The sequence below is a fragment of the Maniola hyperantus genome, chromosome Z (assembly GCF_902806685.2).
Source record: "Maniola hyperantus chromosome Z, iAphHyp1.2, whole genome shotgun sequence".
Taxonomy (NCBI): Eukaryota; Metazoa; Arthropoda; class Insecta; order Lepidoptera; family Nymphalidae; genus Maniola; species Maniola hyperantus.
The window spans coordinates 9,006,281-9,033,240 of record NC_048564.1 but is presented as its reverse complement, the minus strand read 5'-3'; the positions used below and the strand labels follow the sequence as shown (position 1 = coordinate 9,033,240).

The 26,960-nt window shown below is 34.0% G+C and overlaps 3 protein-coding genes across 3 annotated transcripts; 1 reads left to right on the top strand and 2 right to left on the bottom strand.

Moving 5' to 3' along the window:
- Positions 1 to 79: 79 nt before the first annotated feature.
- On the bottom strand, positions 80 to 7,919 carry LOC117995455 (mitogen-activated protein kinase kinase kinase 12-like). The gene is made up of 7 exons (XM_034983465.2): positions 7,570 to 7,919; positions 4,642 to 4,821; positions 4,321 to 4,522; positions 3,611 to 3,949; positions 3,303 to 3,440; positions 3,060 to 3,221; positions 80 to 2,978 (listed from the first exon to the last, which is right to left on the bottom strand). The coding sequence occupies exons 1-7, from the start codon at positions 7,760 to 7,762 to the stop codon at positions 2,570 to 2,572; spliced, it is 1,623 nt and encodes a 540-aa protein (XP_034839356.1). The 5' UTR covers positions 7,763 to 7,919; the 3' UTR covers positions 80 to 2,569.
- A 2,287-nt stretch (positions 7,920 to 10,206) lies between these two features.
- On the top strand, positions 10,207 to 13,577 carry Pex16 (peroxin 16). Its single transcript, XM_069508543.1, has one exon. It carries the CDS (start codon positions 10,335 to 10,337, stop codon positions 11,319 to 11,321), a length of 987 nt encoding a protein of 328 aa, XP_069364644.1. The 5' UTR covers positions 10,207 to 10,334; the 3' UTR covers positions 11,322 to 13,577.
- A 450-nt stretch (positions 13,578 to 14,027) lies between these two features.
- On the bottom strand, positions 14,028 to 26,887 carry ArfGAP1 (ADP-ribosylation factor GTPase-activating protein 1). Its single transcript, XM_034983493.2, has 9 exons — positions 26,523 to 26,887; positions 25,860 to 26,027; positions 24,800 to 24,913; positions 24,144 to 24,298; positions 23,416 to 23,542; positions 22,515 to 22,637; positions 20,552 to 20,682; positions 20,285 to 20,461; positions 14,028 to 19,617 (listed from the first exon to the last, which is right to left on the bottom strand). Exons 1-8 carry the CDS (start codon positions 26,580 to 26,582, stop codon positions 20,296 to 20,298), a joined length of 1,044 nt encoding a protein of 347 aa, XP_034839384.1. The 5' UTR covers positions 26,583 to 26,887; the 3' UTR covers positions 14,028 to 19,617; positions 20,285 to 20,295.
- Positions 26,888 to 26,960: the final 73 nt, after the last annotated feature.

Genomic DNA, 26,960 nt, shown 5'->3' with positions numbered 1-26,960 from the left:
ATCTAGTTGAGAGTTATTAGAGATGAATTTTTAAATGCCCAAAAATACTGTACAAAAATACAACTATTTTATTTTTATATATTTATTTAATTACAAAAATCATGAAAGTGAAAGAAATCAAGTTTTAGGCCTGCTAAACCACGCAAATGTATTACAATAATTTAAATACCTAGGTACTCATAAATTCTACTACTTTTAAAATTATTATTTTAAGTCACAAGCTAAAAAGTGCATAATCTAAGTGCGAGGACTGTTTACATTGTACATCTCAGATTCGAAAAATGTTTTAATTACTATCCAGCTACTTGTAACATCGACGCAGGATTTAAATTAACACTTTTAAGACTATACAATTTCATTTACGGTTTTTGCCCATTGTCTTTTTAATCATTTTATTTAAGAACCAATTAAGTTATTTCGTAAAGATATACATATTCATGTAAATATTACTTTTAATGTTCACTGGAAATAAACTACTTATCGTAGACATCACGAATCATATTTTTTTGTATCAGATTTTTTTGTATCAGATCATTTTGTATAAGTCCCGCAAATTGCTGCCATTTTAGTGACGTCAGCACTAGACCGAAGTGTCGAGCAACCAGTACCGTTGACAAGACTATTTAGTCGAGTACGCGACGCGTATCGTGTTTTGAATAATTGCAAATTCACACATTTTGTTAAGTTTTTGTTAATAATATGTTTAAGTTGTTTCCTTTTTGGGTTAAATATGAGTACGAAAATAATTAATAGTCGTGCCCATGAGATTATTATTAAAATAGATAATTATTTTGCAAAAGAGAAGGATTCAAAAATATTACAGAAAACACACTAGACACACCAGAGTATGATAGTAAACCAAACAAATATTGATTTTTTACCTTAGAATCTAAATTTTAATTTTATTTTATATTTGACCTCTGTAATAATATGGGTACAATTTGCCTGAAATAAATAACATTATTATTATTATTACTTCAGAATATTACTCAATCGCTTAAAAATGCCTCTGACACCAGTCAATACGTGGTTATTTCGAAGCAAATTTTAATAGACATGTTACACCTACGTTAAAATAAAACCAAGGTCACAGAGCGTGTAGTCTACACTAATATTATAAAGAGGAAAACTTTGTTTGTTTGTTTGTTTGTTTGTTTGTACTGAATAGGCTCAAAAACTACTGGACCGATTTTAAAAATTCTTTCACCATTCGAAAGCTACATTATCCACGAGTAACATAGGCTATATTTTATTTTGGAAAAAAATAGGGTTCCGTAAGATATTTGGGTTTTTCGGACACAAGGTGTAAAAAATCAACCAGAAAAGTTACTTATTTTGCGTACGCTGCCTAAACTATAAAAGATAGAACCATAAAATGTTCTAATTAATTGTAGATCTTATAAATATCTACAAAAAAGTCCGCGACACACTATACCCATCTATGTCGAGTGAGGCACAGCAACCATTTTTTTATTTAAAAATCTTGAATTTTTTTTGGACTACATTTAAACGCGTTTATTTTACTCATGCTATTAATCCTTATCAAAATAAATGATTTCATCACTAAGAACAGTTTATGGAGATAATATTTGGTCTTTGAATGATTAAAATTGGACGTTTGGTTTTGAAGTTATGGCGAAATTAAAATATTACGATTTCTGCTGCACGGCCCGTTGTATTATATAAAGAGGTAATGTCGTTAAGTTTGTTTGTAGGGGGTAATCTTTAGAACTACTGAACCGATTTTAAAAATTCTTTCACCAGTAGAAAGCTACATTATTCCTGAGTGACATAGGCTATACGGGATCTTTAAAAACTTAAATCTACGCGGGCGAAGCCGCGGGGATCAGCTAGTCATTAAATACAAAGGTACACAAATATTTACTACTTAATATAAAGTACTTTAAAAGGAAAATATTAATAAAACTAATATACATATCAAAAATAAGTAATAAATTGTAAATAAAATTGTTAATAATAAATTTTACTATTACTGCTAGGTTTATAAATTATTATAATTATTCTAAAAAAAAAATTGCCGACGGTATATTTTATTTCGGCTGACGTCACGCCGATGCTAATGAGACATGGTTCCAGCGTAATAGCAATTTGCGGGACTAATATCAGAAAATATAATAAATGTATGTCTTATTTTTTTTTTACTTATAATAATTCTAATCACATATATACACAACAGTGACACACATCAGAAAATGAGATCCTTTACTAGGCGAATCAACCAAAGAATAATAATAAGAGATCATTAATGAAATTAATACTAATAATATACAATTAACATCACTAACTTTTCTTTCAAATAATAATTACAATAAAACTTGCCACAAGTTTAATTTTTCAATTTAAAATCACTAATATTCATTACATTTTTTCGTAATTTAAGAGTCATTGCCATTTATTCACTGTCGATTAAATCTCGCCCAATATACCTACCCAATCATTAATCAAATAGGTAATTAATAGTATTTGTGAAAACATTAAAGAAATTCTCATATGTCCTAAATAGATTAATCATAAGTACATTTTATTAAATTTCTAATTTTAACTAAATCTAAACATGAGCGAGTTCTGGAATATAGTTATCATTGACAGGGATTTCATTGTTGCACCCAGTGTCTTTGAGAATGATATTACCATTGTCTTCCACAACAGTGTCTTTAAATGTCATGAGGTTTGTCACATTATTGTTCTGGATGCTCTCATCGCTGCAGACGCAAGCTACACAGTCGTCCACCGCAACGATGGCTGTTTGGGTTTCATTTGGTTTATCTTCGACATCGTTCATTACCAGCTGAGCAGAATTGTTGACACCATGTTTCTTCTTCCGACGGCGTACAATGTTCTCAGTGACGATAGCCATCGCTCCTTTCACGCCGTCCGAGGAAGAAGACGTCTGACGGTAGAAGAGCTTAAAGTTTTTCCGAATTCCACAGCGGCAATTACTCAGAGCCATCTCTTTCCTGTTTATTAAAATTATTTTTTTAAAAAAAGGTTAATACAAAGAAAATATTATTATTATTTTTATTGATAAATCTACATACTCAGCAATAATTCGCTCTCGTTGTTCAAGCTGCAAACGTACAGCACACACTTCCATGTAGAGTTCGTTGGCACGAGTAAGCTGTTGTTCGTACACATAGCGCACGTCTCGGGCATGATTCAAGTCTTCTCGACGCTGTGCAGTTGCTACAGGCTTATCACTCCTAAGCAAAATAATATTTTATTAGAGACATGATACTGTATTACCTGGGCCTAAGGTAAGTCGTAGATATAAACAAGCATACTTAGCATAAAGCCTCTCCATGCAACTATGCACCTCCTGACGCCATAGAGCTTGTGTTGTATTGAAAGTTTCTTGATCCAAGGAGCAAAGATCTTCACCTGCCATCTCTAAATGTGCTGCGATGATCTTAAAAGGTGGTCTGTAAATTAAGAAGATGGTAACCTTTAAGTTATTGCAGTGTTATTTCAAATAAATTAAATATGTTTATATGATTTTTTATCATTGCTGTTGAAAATACCTCATAACTTAGAATCACCTATATCTATTCGGACGAAATCGCGGGCATCATCTAGTACGTATATATGTTACCTGTTCCGAGGAACTCGATTCCAGCACTGATTTAGCAATAGCTGTATGCTACTTGGGCAGGTTGATGGCACAGGTAGTGCAATGGTGTCAGTTCCCACTCCCCACATTATAGCATGTGTTTCTAGATTTTTGTATGGGACTTCCTGAGTGAGAAGTTCCCATAGTACCACACCATAAGACCACACATCAACTCTTTCTGAGTATGGTTCATGGCGGATTACTTCTGGAGCCATCCATGCAACAGTGCCAGTAAAGCTCATAATAGCACTGACGTCATTCCATTCTCGACTTGTACCAAAGTCGCTAACTTTGACTACGAGGTTATCAGCAATTAGAACACTGAAAAAATCAACATAATAATTAGACATAGTATTCTAAATAAAAACAAAACACACATTGGCGCAGATTCTGTTGTCTTTCTCTAAACTAAATTTAGAGTATCTGCATCTTTTACTTTTTAATACTGCTAAAAAAGGACAGAACATGAACTTCACATTTACTAAAAAAAAAAAGACTAAATTTTAATGCACGCTACAAACTTAAATAGGATCGCGACTGTGCGCTAAAATCACGGGTTTTAACATCTAAAAATTAAATTTAAAACTGTCAAACTGTCTGTCCTTTTCATGTTACATTAGTAAGAAGAGGATGCGAATACTCTAAAATTTGGATGTGCTCAGAATCAGTACCAACGACAGAGTGAAACTTACTTAGGGCTTTTAAGATCTCTGTGTATGATCTTATGTGTGTGTAGGTAACTCATGCCTAGGGCAATATCCCTGGCCCAACGAACTATCTGCTTTGGATTGAATGCAACTCCACTATGGATAAAATCAAAGAGAGGTCCATATTGACAGTATTCCATAACAAGGCAATGAAATTGAGACCCAGTGCAAACACCACGGAATCGAACTGCAAGGATGAATATATTATAATGATGTACAAAAAGGACATATATTTCAAGTAGCTATGATAATCTCAAAGCTAATGTATTATGACAAATGCATAATTGACAAAATGATTTCCCATACCTATATTTTCATGATTTAATTTCCTAAGTTGAGGTAAGGTGTTTGGCTCACTTTTGTCTCTCAATTTCTTGACAGCTACCATTTCACCTTTGAAGGAACCTCCAAAAACCACTCCTTGAGCTCCAGAGCCCAAATATACCATGTCTGTGATAAGTTCAAAGGGAACCTCCCAATCATCTTCTGCAAATAAACATACAACAAAAATTAATAATAACTTAGATTGGCTTATTAGATATATCCGAAACTTCGACACTGAAGTATAAGTGAATAAGTGAACGGAAGCTTAGCGGTGGAAGGTGATCCAGGCGCGATACATAGGGAGACGCAAGGTTCGAACCCTGCCAGTTATGTTATTTTTGATGTGTCTTTTTATATTTATTTAGAAGTTTCCTGAAAATGCAGTAAAACATTAAAACTATAAATCAAATTATAACTTCGCATACATGACAAAAATCAAGAAAAAATACTTTACTTATTTTAAAACTAATTTTCATACATGGAAGGTTTAATTAAAATAAAAAATAAATATCCTGAAAACAATTGAAAACAGGAGAGCATACAATTCTTGACAATTATAACAACATTTCTAATATGGGCACGTAAATACTGTTGCTATTTGCTAAATAATTGACAGACTACAGATAGATGACTTTCAGCAGCAGCAGCAGCAGTGCTACACAAGCATGAGTCAGTGGCCTTCGTGAAATGCCAGAATTATACCTAAATAATGACAACAGGGGATCAACAATTTACTGTGAAAGGCTACAATAAAATTGTATACATTTTTGTCGTTATTAAATAGGGCAAATATGTATTATAATAATTATTATCTATCACCATTACTACTCTGCAATGCGAGAGATACATACCAATTCAAATATTATTTGAAGTGTTTCAAAACACCTTGATAATATTTGAATGAAAATTAGACTTTTAAATAATTTATGTACTTATTTAGGACAATGCTGTCGCTAGCAGATTGTCATCTCACACATAGCTTTGCAAATAATTTCATTTTGATTCCTAGTGAACAAACCAATAAACCAACAAACAAACACTTTCGCATTTATAATGAGGGTGCTAATAAGTGATAAGCGTACTGATTTTAGGTATTTATGATAATATTATATGCAAGATGATACCGTCTGCATGAATTTAGGTTTTTGACCATGGGAACTCTTTGTTTTTCCGGGATAAAATAGCCTATGCCCGTCTCTGAGATAAAAACTACCTCTGTAAGTAGGTACCAAAATAAATGATGCCCACAACTTCGTCCAGGTGGATTTAAATCTGATTTAGGGGTTTAGGATCTAGTAAAATTAATACACAAAGCTCCATATAAAGTATCGAAAGCATAATGCATTTGATACAGCTAGAATGTCAGGTGCAATGGTCAGGTGTAAATGCTATATTAAATAATCCGTCTGAACGCTCAGCATCTACTCATGTGCCTCAGCCATGCCCACATCACCATGAAGTAGAAAGACTTAACCTCGTAATGCGATTTAGTGCATGCACAAACAGAAAACAATCTAAGATGTGACTAACACATAAGATTCCTGTGACTCGGATTGCATTAAGTAGTCCAGCCCCAGTAGGGTCGGTAAGTTGCTCCACATGACACGTTTCCCTTGGTACAATAAGGGTGGTTACTCACTCATTCAATCTGAGTCCGTGAAAATACGTTCCGAAGTAGTCATAGAACTATTTATATGGTAGCTTATGACAGATAATGTAGATATTTTTATATCCGTATTTTCACAGATTCGGATCGGATAAGTGCGTGATCGCTCTTAGGTAGACGTCTTAATAATAACAATTAGGTATCTAAAAGTTAGTGGAAATTGGAATTGAATCAGTCATTTCAAAAACCGCATAAGTCAAGTTATACTAAAACATACTTTTTAAGCTGTTAACGCTTCCTCAAAGGAGTTATTATTTAAATAGGTTGATGTTAGTGTAGAGGTGCAACCTCTACCGTTACTTGGCTGGCAGCTATTAGGAAAACTTCGCAGCTGCCACACAACAATATTCAAATTTGGAACGCAGTAGAGAATCCTCCTGGTCACGCACGTTACAAGATTCCACATTCCCTATCATCCGCTCGTCACGTCAACATCTTCTAGCATTGTATTATATAAAGCTCGCGAGCCCGTCTGTATTGTACATAACATATCAATTGTAAAGTGTAAAATAAACATCACTATATGTAGCTGGTTCTTCATTACATCAACCCTTCAGCCACATTAGTAAAGTGATATAATAGGGCCGATTCTCTTGTACACAATCTCTAAACTAAACTAAATTAACAGGTCTAAATCTAGTGCTATCCTTTTCAGCAAGCAACATTATGAAAGGGATAGCAATAGATTTAGACGTGCCATTTTAGTTTAGTTTAGAGATTGTGTACAAAGGAATTAGCCCCATTATATGCTTAAAAGAATATATATATATATATATTTACAAATAAGTCTTCTAAGAGGCAGTTAGGGCACATTTGGGTATGTATATATTTGTATGTTATATTTTTATTTATATAATATTATTTGATGTATCTATTATACAAACTTTAAGTAGATACCTACTTGAATACACAACAAAGCAATAAAATGTTAAAAGTTAAAACAGCCATATTTTTAGTATTTAAAACATAAAATACATAATGTACATAATCAGTCAACAGAGCCATCAAAATAATCAATATTGCAGGCTTGTGAGTTGTGTTGGTAATAGGTACCTATGCAATGTTTTTGCAATTTGAATGAAAATCAATGACTCCTCCTTCCTACGCCCAACAAACATGCGTGGCGCATCGACCTTGTATAATTCGGCCCTGGGACTTGCATCCCTGAGCGGAATAAGCTCTGGGAATATTTACGTAACGTAAACATGTACCTATTATCACATCGCAAAGGCTATAATTATTACCTTGACATTCTTCATATTTCCCAGTCTTAAAAAGGGACCAAACTGTCGAAAAACAATCTACAACACCACTCATCCAGTATATCGTCCGTTTATCCCTCTCCAACACAGGGGAGTTGAGAGGTGGGTTGTCGTCCTTCATTGTGTAGCGTGCAGTAGTAGCACTAAATTCAATTTGAGCTAATGGATCCATCATTTTAAACGTGTAAAATAATCACTGTCAAACACTATTATTGAAGTTCTTGTGTTGTGAAAATTGGAACTCGAGTTGAATTAGGATTAATAGAAAGTAAAACTCCCTTACTCCATAGAAGATAGCCCCAGGCCACAATAGCCCCAATACCCGTATTATCTATGGCCCAAGCCCCCAATGTACTCTGTGTGTACTGTGTCACAGAATACATTTCAGGGCCGTAAAATAAATTTAAAAAAAAAAAAAACATTTACTCCAGTACTGTGTACCTACTCTGTGCATCAGCCACAGCATCAGCAGACAGCAAACCAACGAAACCATAAAGATAGAAAAATGTATGATAGGGGTGCAACTCCGAACATTAAAAAATCGCAAATTGAAATTCGCTTGTGGTGCCATCTAAGCGCGAGCACGGCTAAACAAATAGATAACAGTTTACAAAAGACGTCAGCAGATGGCGGGCACATTGCTGTAATTTTAATGACATTAATAAATTATAACCTCTGTGATTATAACCAACTTTTCATGTTTTCGTGTGCTGTAGTAAATATTTATATTTCTGTTAAATTTATCTGACCCTGCTTTAATAACAGGACTCTGTAGTCTGTATTTCCTTTCACCACCTCGATAACTATATTCTAAGGATTGATTTACGGACTCGATTCATGCCTGAACGACTGACCACGGCTACGGATTACGGACTTGTTTTTGCTTTGTGAAATGATTTTTCTGTGAATATATTTGTGCAGAAAAATGCCACGGAGATCTCGATGTGTGTCTGGATGTGACTAATTCGGTAAGTATAAAATCAGCTCACTCGTAATCTAACTCAAAATTACTTCAATGAGTCAAACTCTGTGCACCATTAAGGCACCATTACAACATTTTATCATGATACTAGGTATATAATTCCTGCGATTTCGTCCGCTCGAAAAAACTATTTTAGAAATCCCGTGAGAAGTCCAATTTTCCGGGATAAAAGTGGCCTACAACCGTCTGATGCAAGCTATCTCTGTACCAAACAGATCATCTGTTTGGTACAGAGATAGCCTGACCACCACTTTGTCTACGTGGATTTTGGGTTTTTGAGAATCCCATGGGAACTGTTTGATTTTTCCGTGACAAAAGAAGCCTATGTCCTTACCTGGATGCAAGCTATCTCTGTACTAACTTTCATCATATACGGTTACACAAATTTACTGTAAAAAGCTAGCATACAGACAGGTTGACACACTTTTGGATTTATCATATTGCTGTGGATTATTAACTACTAATTCTGTAAAATTTTTGTTTTGTAATTAAGTGTACTTACAACATTTATTTTGAACTTTATTGACTAAGTTATTTTTATATTATAGGTATCAACTATCAACTAATTAAGTACAATAAGTAAGTATAGACTAATGCATATTTTATGTTACTATTTTTTCAGATGTTTGCATGGCTTTCCAAAACCTGGCTACTCCTCTTTATGAAACCATTTAAACAATGAAAAGAGATAGTAGGACAACATTTAGAAAGCAAGACTGATGATGAAATATATACCTAGTTACGAATTTTCAAATTTGCAATCACCAGTTTGAAGATCGTTGAAATACACCAGTTGTGGTAGTAATATGAAAGTTATGAAAAGTAAATAACCAAAAATTTTGGATTTGAGCGTTACCTATTTCACAATCTCGTGGGTCTTGAATTTGGGTATGTATTTTATGTACCTAGTTACGAATTTATGAAAATAAAATACTTTACAAAACCTTAAAACCTTTTTATTTCTATAGCGTTTTATAATTTAGTATCTTAAAGAGTCAGTCTTGTTATATATATTTTTAAACATGTTTTAAACAAACGTTAGTGGAATTATTGATATTTTTTTTAAACATGTTCAAAAATATAAAATATGCTAGTAAAGTACTTTTATAAATAGCATTTAAATTTTCGCGCTCTCGCACGCCTAGCGCGCTATTAGTGTCCTCTAGATGTGAGCACACGCGTAACTTTGAAAAAGAAATCTTAAGTCGCACATCTATTGTCCCTTATCGTGTAACTGGTTTTTTTCAAAAATACATACAACTTACATACAAGGCATGCAACTTTAGATGCGAAACAAACTTTGAGAATTTGTGGCGTTATTGTATTTCTCATGAGTTATTTACTTGTTTTCAAATAAAAAACGTTTAATACAAATATTGTTGATCGGTTAATACAAATATTGACTACTAAACAATGGTACAACGAATAGGTTAGCTGCGTCTCTGTTTATCACATTAGTAACTTTATCTGTGCTCACTTTTTAGTGCGAATGAGAAAGCAAACGTTCCTGTATCTACCTTTATTACTCTATCTACGCATAGCATAAAACCATAAACATAATAAAATATCTGTGGTCATTTGTGTCTCATCCTCATACAAATTCTTTGGTCTCATCTAAAAAATTTAAAATAGACCTTTTAAAACTTTTTATTCTGGTCGGTGAAAATTATACTCAAACTCAAGTACCTACTCAAGTCAAAGTGTTTGTTACTTTCGATAAAACTTTTTTATGAGATTCTAAAGCACCTAAATCTTGACTAGAGAAATGGATAAAGAGTTCACTCTTCCTGAACTATACTCCTTATACAAACGATGGGTTATCAATAATCCCGGTGTGGTGACTGATGTTGAAACAATTGCGACTTGGTCCTCGTATTTTGTTGCTGGCAAAATTAATCAGTCACCGATTATTTCAGAACTAGTGTATTCAATATCAAAATTGTTATCTTTATTTAATGATCGAATAATTCAAGAGGCTTATGGTAATGAGATACAGCATTATGGTCTACAAGAACAAATAAAATTGTTGTTGACAATTATTCATTATTGTGAAGTGTTTGTTGAACTTTTTGTAAAGAACCGATGGGGTAACAAAGGTAAATGGACTGCAGCAACATTGTTACAGATATTTAAATGCTCCTCTGCATTTATCCTGCTGTACCGTTTCAAGGAAGTACCAATTCAACATCCACCCATACCTGCTTTACAAAGGAAAAAAGTGACAGAAGGTACAGATTCAGATGATAATTCAAATGGATTTTTCACATTAAGAAGATCAGGCAGAATTGTACGCCGGGTCGATGGGTCACCTCCTGTTGCATTACGCGACTGGCAACCTATAACTGTCAATGACAATGTTCTATCAAATATTGAAGTTAAAGATTTAATGCAAGCAGAATTATTACATGTTTTAAAACCATTAATCCATCTTGCGACTATGAGATTATTTGGCACTAAGTCTTGGAAGCAATGGCTTGTCGCCTTAGGTATTGATTTGGCAAGTTTTAGACTTTACAATAATCATTTTAAAAACTTGTCATATGAACAAAGATTGGAAATAAGTAGGAGGAAACTTGGTCTTGTATTGTATTTGTTGCGTAGTCCAATGTATAATGGCTATTCTAAGCATGTGATTAAGGAAACATTGAAATCAGCTTCTAACAAAATACCTATGATGTCATTTATTTGTGGTCCGATTCTACAATATCTAAGCCATTGGCAGGATATTTACTTCTATATGTGGGCATCCTAAATATTAAATTATATGTTGAAATTGACAATTATGTTTAAGCTAAAGTCAGAAAGCAGGTTTAATTTAACTTATTTTATAAGTTATTAAAATGTCCTCATATAAAGCTTGTACGTGGATATAAATCACAACGCGTAGAGGCTTATCGAGAGTTTTAATCTTTATAATAACCTAACTGCGATATTAACTTGATTAGGGCACAATTGCTATTGCAACCACTTAACCAAAATAGCGACCTAAACACAAAAGTATTTAATAGTCGTTGAGTCTCGAGCCAGAACAAGACTGGCCTAAAAACCTTCAAACACCTGTATTTATACAAATCGATTCAAGATAACTCCCCGGCCCCGCCTCTGATCGCGTGACATCGGAAGAGTCAAATATTGTCTAATTCATTCAACTTACTTTAATAAGCTAACATAACTAAAAGTTGAGAACTCTTACGTCGATTACGCACTCCTCCGATCGATTTTGTGAAAATATGTTCCAAAGTTGTCATAGGACTATTTGTATGGTAGCTTATGACATAATATTATGATGTAGATATTTTTATATCCAAATTTTCACGAATTTGGATTGGATGAGTGTGTGATCGCTCTTAGTCTGTAAGAATGACTCCTCATGCGCCATTTTAACATGTTTCAAAAGTATAGTTCACCTTTAAAATAAAGACAAATCATACATTTGACATAAAAAATTAAAATGGCGCGTGAGGAGTTACATTTTACGTGTTTAATATTCGTTTGTTATAGAATAAGTTTATGGTTATAATAATATTGACAAAGATATGCTATTTGGCTTAACCTTGTGTTTACACCAAGATATAAAACATATATTCTACATGACAGTCTCCATTGTCTTCATTTATTGTCTACATGAAAAGCAAGTTGTTTACAACTTGCTTTGCTGTAGTTGTATATACCAAACTTGTAAAATACTTTTTAAAAACTTACTAAGGTGATATCAGACAGTTCATTCAGAGTGAATATTCACTCACGTGATTGTTTCATTTAGTTTGTCACTTTTGATTCATTTTATGTTTAAAAGTTTAATTTCGAGTGAAAGATGCTAAATGTAAGACAAATGAACCACCATTAGGTCTACTATCTCTTAACTATTGAGGAGTTCAGTTCTCCTGTCCAGAACAATACATCAGATCTTCACTAAATTCACAAGGAATCTATCTAACAATACAACCTTTGAGAATTGTCAAAATCGAGTAACATCGACAAAAATTTATCACAAACGCTATTGTTTGTCAGGATTAAAGCTATATATGTTACCTATATTATGTTAATGTGGAGTGTTAGTATGCCAAGTTACATTCTAATCTGTTGAGTAGTTTTGGCATGAAACACGCTCAGACACACTCTGTTACTGTTTGGGCGCTGTATAGAAAATAATGCTTTGTCTTATTAAAAATTTCAAAATATATTATAGGTATACAAAAATTGTCCAGTTATAGTTTTATTATAAGTATAGATATAGATAGATTACAAATCTGTCTACTGTCTGTCAGAAATTACTGTACACCTTCTAATACTGTAATTGATTTTTCATATTTAAGTTTAAAAAAATTATTGTATGTAGTTTCTTGCATAATTAAATATTCTTTATGGAAAAATTAATTCTACTCACATCATATAAAAGAATGAAATATATATTTTGAATAAGACTTAATCAAGGACTTAATGGATATTCTTTTATCCTTCCAATCTTTAAATATTTATGAAACATTCCTGTATTGTTTTTTGTTATTACTAGTTTTAACTAAGCTAACAATGAGTAAACTATCTTACCACAAGCTTGCATGAGCAATCACTTTCTACAAGCATGCACAACTTTGTAAAGTCTACATGATACTATAAATAAATAAATAATAATAATAATAATATAAGTTACCAGTTTACCAGTTTAAGGTACAAGTTAGAACAGCGGCAATATTTGCTTAACCAAGTTTGTTGAATCATGCTAGTTGCAGTGTACCAATTTACATTCTACATGCTGCACAAAATATAGGCTCAAGCATGCTATATTAAATGATTGTTCATGCAGGCTAGTATTAGTACATAATTATAATATAATGGACTATGGTATACCTAAATACCAGATTATTATGGCTAGAAATTATTAAAGTGAACCACCAGCTGATAGGTATCAGCAGGAGGTTCATTGGTAGACTTGATTAGGGTTACTAGTTTTTAATTGAATTTTATCGGGATTAAATAAAAAAAATTGTGTGCAAGGTAATTTATTTATTTTTCTATAATATACCTATTATAACTAAACAAAAATTATACATGCCATTTCAATGTCTTAGTAAGGAACTGTACCCGTAGTATAAGATTTTACGTCTCACCAAACGTTGCTAGAATTCGAGAGTCGAAACACAATAACATCAAAGTAAAATGGACCTAAAGAGCCTTGAATTGAAGTCAAATATTCAATGCCACTGATTTTAATTTCCGAATGTTTCCGCTCGGAGCGCTGGCTGTAGAAGTGTAGACAAACTTGAGCTTTAAAACAAGGCATTTAAGATCCAGTTTACTGTAACGCGGAAGTATTTCCACTCTCGAATTTGGTTTGGTTTGGTGAGACGTAAAATCTTATACTACGGGTACTGGATCTGTTTGACCAATTTGATGAATAACTATGATACAACTACACCAAATAAGTTGATACATTAGTGCTTTTTAATTAGACTAATTAGTATTATCATCAACACATCTTTCAAAAGACGTTGAATAATAATACTACATCCTTCCCATATATAATATATAAAAACTATTTTTACTTTATTCATATTAATAGATAATAATTGGCTTTGTACATAGAAATCATTATCATATTCAGCTATTTATCAATAAGAAATTTAAATCAATAATATTTTAAAAGATAAATTATTTACATTAAAATTAAATAGAACTTAATTAAAAAAGTGTTAAAAGTATATAGTTACAAGATAAAGTCAGAGAAATTAAAACCTGACTACGATTCTCTTAATAAACGCTGAAATATAGTAAACTTGTATTTCTGTCGCTTGGTATAATAAAATATTGTATACTACATTTATATTTATGAACTCGGAATTATCTCTTCTTTCATTTGACATCCCACTCGATACGGTAGCAAATTACATTTAAAAATTCAGTGACCCCCACTTTTTTGGGTGTAACATCAGCTAAATTATATCAATTATATTATATATATAGTTGTTCACATAAAATGTAGAATATGTCACCCGAACTATAATAACGAATCAATTGACCTGTTTATCAAAATCGGTTCAGTAGTTTAGGCACTGCGGTGGAACAAACATAGATACATAAGGCCATATTATACACACTTTTATAACCTGTCATATTTTTTGTTTTGTTGTGCAAAAAAGTATTATACATACACACATACATACGTAGACTGCTAAAATCATAACTCGTTATAAAAAATAGGTAACTATGTCACAATAAAAATATGTCAATAATATAGTTAAATTGAGTTTCTGTCGCTTAGTATATTTTAAAAGTATACTAGTTATATTTATAAACTTAATATTTGACATCCCGCAAATGACTAAATAGCAAAAAATTTTGGAGACTCCTACTGTTTTGGATGTAACATCCGTCAGATCAATTTTGTTCGTTGTTTTAGCCTATGTCACCCGGACCATAACAACGAATCAATTGACACCCCATTTATCAAAATCGTCCCAGTAGTTTAGCCGCTACAGTGGAACACACATGAATACTTACATACATAGACTGCCAAAATCATAGCCATTCCTTTTGGCTATGCCGTAGTCGGATAAAAATAGACTTTGATCATACTATTCGAAAAACAAACATTAGCAGGGACAAAGGGTGTTTGACAGCATGTAAAATATAGGATCTATTGCTGGTATCCGTATTGAATATGAATTTTGGAAACCAACCACGAACGCAGACCAAGCAGAAGAGAGAAAGTTGTAACTCCCATCAGAACAAAATAGAATAGGGTATTTGACGGGTTTTTAAAAACTGTTCTAGTTCTACATTAATCAGTGATGCCTAAGTGCGGTTACGCATTCATCCGATCCGAGTCCGTGAAAATACGTTCCTTTTTGTTTTATATGGGAGCTTATGACATATGTCGTAGATAATCGCTGGTATTCTCAAGGATGACGGATAGAACTCGGATGACGGAAGTGCAGTGCGTAATCGCTGTAAGGACTTTATATGTATGTTTTACGTTCCGTTACATAAATGCAAGAAAAACGAAAACAAAAAATATTTAAATATCCCGCGAGAACGCTTTCCTGACAATATGGCGCCTCATATTATGTCATGTGACGTCACCTGCTTGTATTTATGTACGAAACTCGCACTATACCCACAACTGTTTACAAGTAGTTGACGTCATCAGCCATTCGGCCAATCACAGTCGTTTATGAATATCTGACTACGAAATTCTGAGTCGTTTACGATCACGTGACTAAAGACAAAAAAAATCCTATCTCGTATTTTTCCTCCCTCGCTGCGCTTGGGATTCTACTATGGAATCTTTCGCTTCGCTCTGATTCAAAATAACACCCTCGAGGAATAAAATATAACTTTGGCTCCTTGTAACACAAATAACTATTTTCCATCTGCATTATGTTTAAGTTAAATAATTGTGGAATATCACCTTAAAATATGATCCTGTCGCCGTTAATACAAATCAAAGTCCCATTTCATTGAGAAAATCCATCATGTTTTCTTCCCTTTGTTTTCAATCGTAGGGCAAGTTACAGCCAGAAAATCTGGACGGAGAAGAGCACCATCGCTAAAGAACTTAAATGCCTATAGTACCTAGTATATGAAAAGCTAGCATGTGTTTGTACTATTTTACTAATCGTGAGACGGACGGAGCAGTAGAGCTCATAAATTGATAAAAACCTGAAAGTGCATAGTCAAAAGCTGGAACACGGCTGACGGCACGGGCAGATCAAGATTTGAGAAGAAACTAGCCAGGAAGTTTAAGCACGTGATTTGTCTTCAAACAAATACAGCACAAGGCAAAGTATATTTAAAATCATGTAAAATGTCTATGTGTGCTACTGGGCGACTTTCTAATAATATTTTTATTTCAGTTGCACATAAATAGACAATACTAGCTTACGCCACTTAGTTTGCTTGGGATTTACTAGGTTTTTAAAATCCAATGGAAACTTGTATTCTCCAGGATAAAAAGTATCCTATGCCCGTCTCTGGGATGCAAGGCTGCAATCATCTCTGTACCAAAATAAGGCCCGCGACTTAGTTCACGTGGATTAAGAGTTTTTTAAAAATTTCGCAGTAGCTCTGATTTTCCGGAATAAAAAGTAGCTTGTCTCGTCTCTTGAATGCAAGCTGTCGCTTTACCACATTTCGCCGAAATCGGTTTTAATCAAGTGGGCCATGAAAAGGCAACCATTTATCATATATTATTTATTACTAAGTGTGGATTGTGTCATTGTGACAAGATGTATATAGGTAGACCCACGAATGTATACTTGAATATACATTCGTGGGTAGACCAAAATCTCATGAAATGAAATTCCAAAGTTCGCAATACTGTACTCTGTGAATATCCTATGTACACAGTACTCTGTGGTGAATATTAATTATTCACCACAGAGTACTATGTACATAGGATATTCACAGAGTACAGTGTTGCAAACTTTGGAATTTCATTGCCGTATTTTCATGAGATTCTGGTCTACCTGTCCTATAGTGAGCAACAGGTCGAGATGGCAATCGGGGTGGGGACGCCACGCACACCCACAAAGCCCCCGCGCTAACCCGGTGCGGGATTGCGCGGGTGACGTGCGAATGTACGAGGCGGGCGTACCCCAATTGCCGTCTCGACCTGTTGCGTACAATACAAATATCTGTTTGTTTTTTCGACTAATCAGAAAATAACGTCATCAAAATCTGTGTCATACAACTAACATGTATAAAGCGTTTGTAGCTAAACTAGAGTTTTGAAAAGCTTTATAAACTACGTATCGTGTCTTGAAATAACGGTAAGTAATACTAAAAATTGCGGCTAGTCAATACTTTGTACCACTAGTTAGTTACTAAGGGCTCATACATAATAATTTTAATACAAAGAATAGAATATCTGTTAAAATTTACAGTATTCATAACTAAATATACAATTTGAATCATAAAACACATATTATTATATACATTTATAGCATCTTTTTATTTTAATTATTATTATTGTTTATCAAAATAATAACCGACTAAGCTTAAGAATATTACCAGGATATTCTTATTTAATTTAAATATAATTAGCATAATATTTTCATTCATCTTTATCATTAAAAAAATGACAAGTAGGGTGAAAATTGGAATATAAAATTTACATTTAAACATAGTACAATCCGTACAAAATGACTCCTCACGCGCCATTTTAACTCTATATGTCAACTGTCATGTCAAAAGTACTTCACCATTAAAATAGGGACTAAAATTGTACTTTTGACATGAAATTTGACACAAAAAGTTAAAATGGCGCGTGAGGAGTTACATTTTATGCATTATAAGTGTGAAGCGCAAGCGCAGGTGCGTACACAATGACTTTTTACCTGCCATTTTATACTATGGGTCCTGTCCTGTGAAAAGTACGGTTCACCTTTAAATTTAGGGCTAAAATCGTACTTTTGACATGACACTAAATTAAAATGACACGTTAGAAGTCATTTTTTACGCATTATATAACTTTTTAGGGGGCCTATCGCCACAGTTTGACAGTTTCGTGTGTCACATCACTCAAGTGTCCCAGTATGTCACGATCACATTCACTTCTAATTTGCAATACTCTCTCATTATTAGTCGAAATGCATTGTTGCAGTAAGATTGCTACAGATACAGGCAATCACAAAAATTGAGACTATAACAATGATTGATGCAGCTTTTCCTTATTCAACTAGCTATAGTTAAAATAAACTTGGTTACACATTATTTTTAACGTAATATGTGTATGTATCAAATGAAAGCCTTAAATAATACCTATCTCTCATTAAGTAATAGCTAGGGAACACTACAATCAACTCAATTGTACAAGTTATTAGAAGCACATTTAAGGGTTTCAGTTTCAGTTACAATATAATAATATTTCAAATATAAATAAAATTAGGAATAACAGCATGTCAACATTATTCAATCCGATTTAATTTTTTGTCAATAATGTAAAAGGCATTTAATACAATTTACATATCCGATATATTGGATCGGATAATTAAATGCTAAGCATCAATAAATAAGATGGACTACGAAAACATGATGTTGCATATTCTTAATTAAATATACAAAAAGAGAAGCCCAGACTCACTGACTGACTTATCGTCATTCAGCCTAAACCCTTGGACTTAGAAAGTTGAAATCTTGCACACAAGTTCTCTTTATAATGTAGCAAAGGAATAAGGCTGGATGTCTTAAAATTCCCACGGAAGTGTAGCCGCGGGGGCGCTTAGTCTTACACACAATAAAAACATCTTTAGTTGGCCTTTTGAAATATATAGAATGCTCGTAAAATCCAACATTTATATAGGTATAACAGTACACCAAATTTTATACATTCTTAATCTAAAGCACATGGTAACCGATGTACCTACTTGTAATTAAAAAATATAATATTATTTAAATCATTCCAGACAAACAAATTTTTGTAGGTACCAAAATATAGCTAGTGAAATTATTACTTACTAGCTAATGCCCGCGGCTTCCCGTGTGATCTTTTGATTTTCCAGGACAAAAGTAGCCTATCCGTAGTAGCACGTTCTCAAGATGCAAGGTAACTCAGTAACACGTAAAAACATTACAACGAATGGTTCTTTAAAAATTTCGTGGGATCATCACGATTTAGATTGCAATTCTACTAACTAGACAGTTTCTAAATCCCATCAGTTTTGATGGTCAGATCTCGTAAGCATCAGGATTGAGAAGTTGGAATACAATAAAAAGTAGCCTATTTAATTGGGTAATAATTCTCTACTTGTCTGTAAAAATATCGTCGAAATAGGTTCAGCCGTTCCGAAGATTAGCCCGTTCAAACAGACAGACAGACAAAAAATTTGCAAACGTGTGATTCAGCTATGGTACAGTTCAAATAACCATTTGAGATACCATAACCATGTGCGGTAGTTATTTCAAAATTACAGACAGACACTTCATTTTTATTTATTAGTATAGCTATAGATAGTATAGATAAAAAAATTAGTTGTATTTTTGCTACTATGTCACCATCATCGATGAAGTGCACGATAGAATGTTGAGATATTTCAAGTCGTAAAATACATCTGAAAAGAAATTACATTTTTAACACTTCACATAAAGGGTCGTTGGTGTTAGCGTGAGGCTGAGTTCATACAACAATAGGGAAGATGACTGGAGTGAGTGAGTGACTTAAGGGTCGTTTTTATTCAAGTGCCTAGTTTCAGATTCAAGCTCACCTAAAATTTTTGATCGATCGAAGCGAGGTCTCCGGCCCCCGAGTATACTTGGGTTAATTTTCATTGTCATCATGTCATCATCATGTCCGTCCTGTCCTGTCCGTTCTATAGTCTAATTGTTGAATTTATAAACGTGCAATTTATGTAAATCAATAGCTTAATGTCGAAAAATACATAAGTAACAAAAAACTTTGACTGAGGAGGAGCAAATGGGAGGCAAACAAGATTTTTTATCCCACTTGCTCCGAGTAAGCTCCAACTGCTTCATTCTTTTAAAAACCATTAAACCCAGCCAAGTGTGAGATTAACATTAAATTCTTGCATAATGTCTGGTTTCTTTTATGACTTGTAAACTTTCAAATGGACTTTTGCATGCAATGCAGTTTTCTTCATCACTTCAAGCAAGGTGGATAATGTATTACATGATATATTTTTATATTAGATCAATTTTAAAGAGGCTAGCCTACCCATGTGAAGCCAGGCCGAGATAGTTATTAATTCATTTTTTCATTACCTTACTAGAGTCTAATGGTTGAGCCAATCCCACGATTCATCATCTTGTTTTTTCTTGATAGTGATATTTTTGATGTCGGGAGGAGGGCTAGATACCCCCACCTGAGACAGGTCGCGAGAGTCCAAGTTGTTTCGCGCTGCTACAGACTGCACTACACCGGGCTGAGTTTGTTCATTCCTGTAAGTAAATATAACAGTCAACCAGTTCAAGTCAAGTACAATTTTTCTCACTTTCAAATCAAGCTTTCGTACCATGCTGTCGACTCACCACTTGGAGTATGGTTCAGATGTAGAGTTCTTCATGGCACCGTAGCTGGCGGATTGGAATGCAGTGCTTGAGTTGCTAGCGCGACGCAATTCACTACCGCCAAGTGAGCTCCAACCACCGCGATTGTTCACCTATAAGAAATATATAAACGATTTTTCCTATAAGGTATGTTAGGCAATTTTAGCCTAGTACAGATGCTACAGACTACTGTTTATCGATTTTTACTCCTCATTACCATTTAGATACAATAGGCTAGTTGACACTTTTTTTAAGTAGGTCTTAAATGGTTAATATTTGTCCTATTAGATCAAAAAAATTAACACTATATTTTTTTGCGCCCTAAAAACCGTAAAACTTTAATTTAAAAATATATTTTTCTTAGACAGGTGAAAACACTGTCGGCCATGTTTGGCCGATAGATTATCTGTGCTCTGACGTCATGCATTTGTAAACAACAGCATAACCTACCAAAGTTTAATAAACATGACTTCTATACTAGTTTACATGAAAAATATAGTAATTATCGTTATTGTATCATCCGAGAATGTAAAAACGCATCGATAAAGACCACAGGAAAGTTGTGGATTAGAGTGCCCAGTGAAATAAATATACGTAACACGCGAAGACTTGCTTAAAGGGATCCTATATCACTAACGACTGCAACCCAAATTTATTTTTGCAAAGATCTCTTTGTTGTAAGTCTTACTTAATAACTTATTCAATTTATAAAGAGAAAACGATAATTTTTTACGTTTACTATGAGTTTTTAGAAATATATAAAAACTAGCTTATGCTCGTGACTTCGCCCGCGTGGACTTCATAAATTTCAAACCCCCATTTAACCCACTCAGGGGTGGAATTTAAAAAAATCTTTTCCTAGTGGATACCTTCTCTTTACCTACAAAGAACACACCCACCAAATTTCATGTATCTAGAACCAGCCGTTTAGATGTTTAGGCTGTGCGTTGATATATAAGTTAGTCAGGACTTGAAATTTTATATATATGGATACTATGTTAGTCAATAGGGATGACATTTGTTTGTTTACATATTTAATGACGTCACATCATGGCTGACAGCGTTTTCTGAGTTTCAAATAAAAATAAAAACTGTATTTTATAAATTGGATTTATATATCCATCCTGCGTTTTTAATAATTGTTATTGATATATTTCGTTGTCTTAAGCAAAATACTATAATAAATAATCATTTATTGGACGAAATTAGATATGAGTCAAGTAGCCTATTGTGTAGATCGTCCAACTTCAACCGTGGTTCTATATTAATTTCAGGTTCAGGTCGAAAGTACTATGCATAATAATGTGCAAACCTTTTCAATAAATAAATACTGAACTCCGATAGTACTGAAACGTTACTGATGGAGTAGGTGGGTGGAACGGGAAATGGACGGGTGTTGTACAATCTGCCATCACAAAATAATAAACGGGCGGCTATAGATGCTGTGTCATCAATGAAAAAATGTTTTATGGCGAACCAATTCTTAGAGTAACCTTTCTATAAAATATAGTTTCAAAATTTTAAAACCTAAAACTTGGACCTTGGACTTTACTCTCAATAAAAACAAAATGGTTCATGGAGTCAGGATTTGTTAACTTTAGACCAATATAGTGGCTAATTCCACAATCTCTTAAACTAAACTAAAATGACACACCTAAATCTATTGCTATCCCTTTCATAATGTTGCTTGCGGAAAAGGATAGCACTAGATTTAGACATATTAGTTTAGTTTAGTGTAGAGATTGTGTACAAGAGAATCGGCCCCAATTTTACCTTTAATCTTAATCGTAAAGATATGAATACTGACTTTTGTAACCAAAGTTTAAATGTAACTGTAACATGACTTTAACGGCATCTCATGCAACTAGACCTAAGAAAGAATTTTAAGAAATTCTAATAGGATTTAAAGCTTAAATAAATGCGAAAGAAGTATGATTACACTTACCTTCTCGGTAACATTGGAAGCCATCTCGGATACTTTCTGAGTAGCTATGCCCCCGTACCGCACCGCGTTTTCTGTGGCACTGCGCGCCGCTTTCGACACAGATGACGCAAACATGGACCAGCCCTGACCGAAAATAACTGTATCAATTTTATTATTACAAGATAAAAATAGAGAAAAATATAGGTGTACTGTCATTCTCAATTGTCCGAATTGGTAACTGATGATTTGGCAGACACGTGTGGTTTGGATGTCAATAGATGATTATGGCTCTAAAGATGGAAGTAGGAGGTTGTCATTGGAATTCTCTGACGGTATAGGACCGTATTGAATTTGGACTAATTAATTTCAATTAATTGTTTTATTTAATTAATTGTATTCAATACTTTTCAAAAAATACAATGACAAGAGATGATGATGACGGAGATGGAAGGTGGGCACTGGAACTCCCTAGTGGCATACATTAGGTTTGCCTTATACATTTTTATTTCATGAGTAATGTTTCAATTTTTTTAAGTATCTTAAAAAAGCTTTTACTTTTAACTTATTTTTGAAAGTCTCAATCTCACCGTATACATAATGCGACGGAAACATATCTAACATGACTTTAATGCTCAGGTAGAGGAAGTGCCGGGATAACAAACCTTTAGTTATAAGATTTGACGGGTGGCACAATTTAAGAAATAAAATATGTTTTTCTTTCCTTCTATCTCTAAGTGTGGGAAGCGTAGAGGGTATGCAGTTTGCAATGTTTCGCTTATTGTCACCTTCAGTCAGCGCGCCAACCTGCAGCAAAATTACGCCAGCGATTTGAGCGCAATTTGCAGGTCAGAGTCAGCCACAAACTATTTGCGTAATGGGTTCGAACTCTGAAGCATATTTTTTTTAAACTTTAAAAACTTACGGTAGCTAGAGATGCCAGAGTGTTATCAACAATCTCATTGCCACTGTGCATTGGGGACATAGGAGTAGAATGAGATTGATTTGATGTGTTTCCAAATCCAGTGTAACGCCCACTGCCATATTCACTGCTGTATGGAAAAGTTAAAACACATTTTAATAACCACACAAACATTAAGGCCCATTTGCAAAAAACTCGTTAAATTGGTTTAGTTAAATGCATACTGTCACTTCTTGACGAGTTTATTCCATGGTGGATAAAAAAGGAGAGAGGTAGAAAAGTGCAAGTCGACCTAAATATATTTTTTACACATAAATAATTGTAAACATTCAAACTCCGATATAAAATAGATTTTCTCTGTTATGCCAATTTTCGTTTTTCGAATAGGCGTGATGAAAACCAATTTGCTTTTATTTATATACTAACTGATGCCCGCAACTTCGTCCGTGTCGAATTAGGTTTTTTAAAAATCTCGTGGGAACTCTGATTTTCCGGGGTAAAAAGTAGCCTATGTCACTCTCCAGGTGACATAGGTTACACATCCATGCAAAATCGCACCGTTGCACCGTTGCGAATCAACGAACCAACGAACAAACACACTTTCGCATTTATAACAAGGGTACTGATATATTTCATATTAAAGATGCATGTGAATAAGGTAGCAGCTAGAAACATTTTTAAATAATATTAGTGTGGATAAAATTAAACATTGTATGAAAATAAATACTAACTGGTAACTTATATTATTGTCGGATCCACTGGTATGAAATGTGTTATCACCAGAAGAGTAGAAAGTTTGTGACTGACTCCAATCAGAAGGCCTTTCAGCTACTTCCGATTTATAATCTGAGGGACTCCAGTCACGACCTTCAGCAAGTGATGTTATCTGAACAAAATTGTTATAATTTATGCCTGTTCTTAAACTGTGGATCATTTTTAATATTCTGTACCTCAAAAGGAATAAAGGAACCCTTATAGGATTACTTTGTTGTCCGGCTGTCTGTCTGTCATGTCTGTGAAGAAAACGGTACTTCCCGTCGATCTAGAATCATATAATTTAGCAGGTTGTTAGGTCTTATAGTACAAGAAAACAAAAAATCCGAAAACCTTTTATTTTCCAGATAAAAAGTAGCCTATGTCCTTCCCCGAGATGTGTGCTAACTCTGTACCAAATTTCATCAAAATCGGTTGAACTGTTGGGCCGTGAAAAGCTAACAGACAGATACACTTTCACATTTATAATATTAGTATGGATTAAGTTTCATGCAACAATAGTTAAATAAGTTTTAGTATATAAAAGGACTATATTTTCTAAGCTATAGTTAAAATACCTTGTAAAAAGCAAGTGTGTTTAAATAAGTGTATTGTTAAAAACACACAATTTTACCTTTTGACGGTACATGGCTGCTGCTTTAGTGTTATACTTCTGCTGAATTTTCATTTCTGGTGTGTAATCTAGTTGACTCTCAAAAAATGTACGAGCTTTTGAATTGCCCCCCACCTACACAAGGGAAATAGAAATTACATTACAAGCAATGTAAATAAACTTTTGAAATGATTGATAACTATAGTTCGTGACAGGTCCAGATAGCAATCGGGGTATAGTGCGAGGGGATGCCCCACACACCCACACATCACACGTGCATTTCCGCACCGGGTTAGTGCGAGGGCTGTGCGGGGTTTGTTTGCCATCTCAACCTGTTGCGTACTTTAGACGATACCTGTCTTTGTCAGTGTGAATTCAGGTTTTTTGAAAATCCCAAGGAAACACATGGTACATGGGATGCGCACTATTTCTGTACTAAATAGATCGTTCCTGCGACTTTATTTATATGAAATTATGTATTTTAAAAATCCAGTGGGAACTCTTTAATTTTCCAAGATAAAAAATAACTTATGTCCATCCTTGGGATAAAAGCTTTACCATGCCAAAGTACCCAATTTTGTCAAAATTGGTTAAACGCATGTGACTAGGTAAATAGTCCGAGCTGTGCATGGGTAGTAGGGCTACATTAAGATTACGGAACCTTCTCTGATTGATTGATATACTGTATATCTATTGGTGAAAGCTTCAATGATACTTTTCCATTCTACAGTGAAATTGAAACTTGAAATCCTCTCTAAGACAAAGTGATTGATTATTCCCTTGTGTTGAAGTACAAAATCTTATAACTCAAATTATTTAGACACTGTAACTCAAACTGAATATGATTTTCTTGTGATGTACTGTAACTCAATCTACAATACTAGTGGACTTTATATCTTGAACAAGCAATATGTAAACTTTGCAACCTCTGAAAATCAAAATTTTGTCCATAAGACTCATCTCGAAGTTATGAAATTTGGAAGATCCCACTTGATAACAACTATAATTTACACGCTATAACTTGTAGGCCCCTAATGGGTTGATCATGATGAAGATATTATTTTATTATATGTAGTCATACCATCATTTTTTCTAATTCAATGTCTTTCCATTTGTCCATGGTAACCGACCGGACAAACGACAAGTGAACTCCAAGGCTGCGATGAACACCCGAGCACTCCAAGCATATCCAAATACCATAGGTCACAGACACCCATTGTGGATTTAGAGTGCCACATTCAAAGCATTTCTAGAAGGGAAACCACTCACATTAAGTCATTACTATCTTGCCTTTCAATTGTGTATTTTGATAGGGAGAGTAGAGAACAAAATGGCATGCGTTATTTGTGGTATTTAGTAAAATTTTAAAAATTTGCTTCTCTCTGTCTGTTTATTTTACTCAAACCATTAACTTTCAATAATATAAGGTGTTATCATCACAAACATGATACTTTCACCAGTATTTTTTGTGTAAAAAGTTACAAGTTTTTGTGTTCTCCTACATTGCTTTCAATCCACTATTGCTAAATATATTAATATTTAAATTATGTCGATTTTCAATCTTGTCATAATTTACTTAAAATTTATAAATATGCCATCTTGCCACCCTACCCTATCATATGTTTTGAAGATGCCTGTCAATGGGTCCAGATAATGGGGTCTAATAGTCATTACGAAAAGGGGCACCATACGGCAGTCTTCAGCAAGGTTTAAAATAGATATACTTTATATTATAGGTACTTACGTGGTTCTCGTCCTGCGTACGTATGGAGTTCAATTTACGACGTGTACGCGGCGACGCCATTTGAAAGGGTTGACTCAAATTAACTAAGATTTAAGAAGAATTTAAATAACAAAAGAAAAACTTAATTAGGTACCGTGCCACCCAGGTAAAAACTGTTATAAATGATCAATTGATCAGAGACTGACTTAAACGTTCAGTGGTTCAGCCAGGGCAAGCAATATACCGAACCAAGGTATGTATTACCGGGTTCAGCCGGATTCAAAAACGTAATAAATTTCGAGAAAAAGGAAAATCTGTGGAAATTGGAATGGGATAATCCTCGTAAAATCGGAAGGCAAGTGACGTTCTTGAGTTGGTTGTCGTTCTTGACCACCGTTCTTGACAGAGGCGTGACGTGACAATGGTCACAGAACAACCGTGCACAGAACCACAGAACTC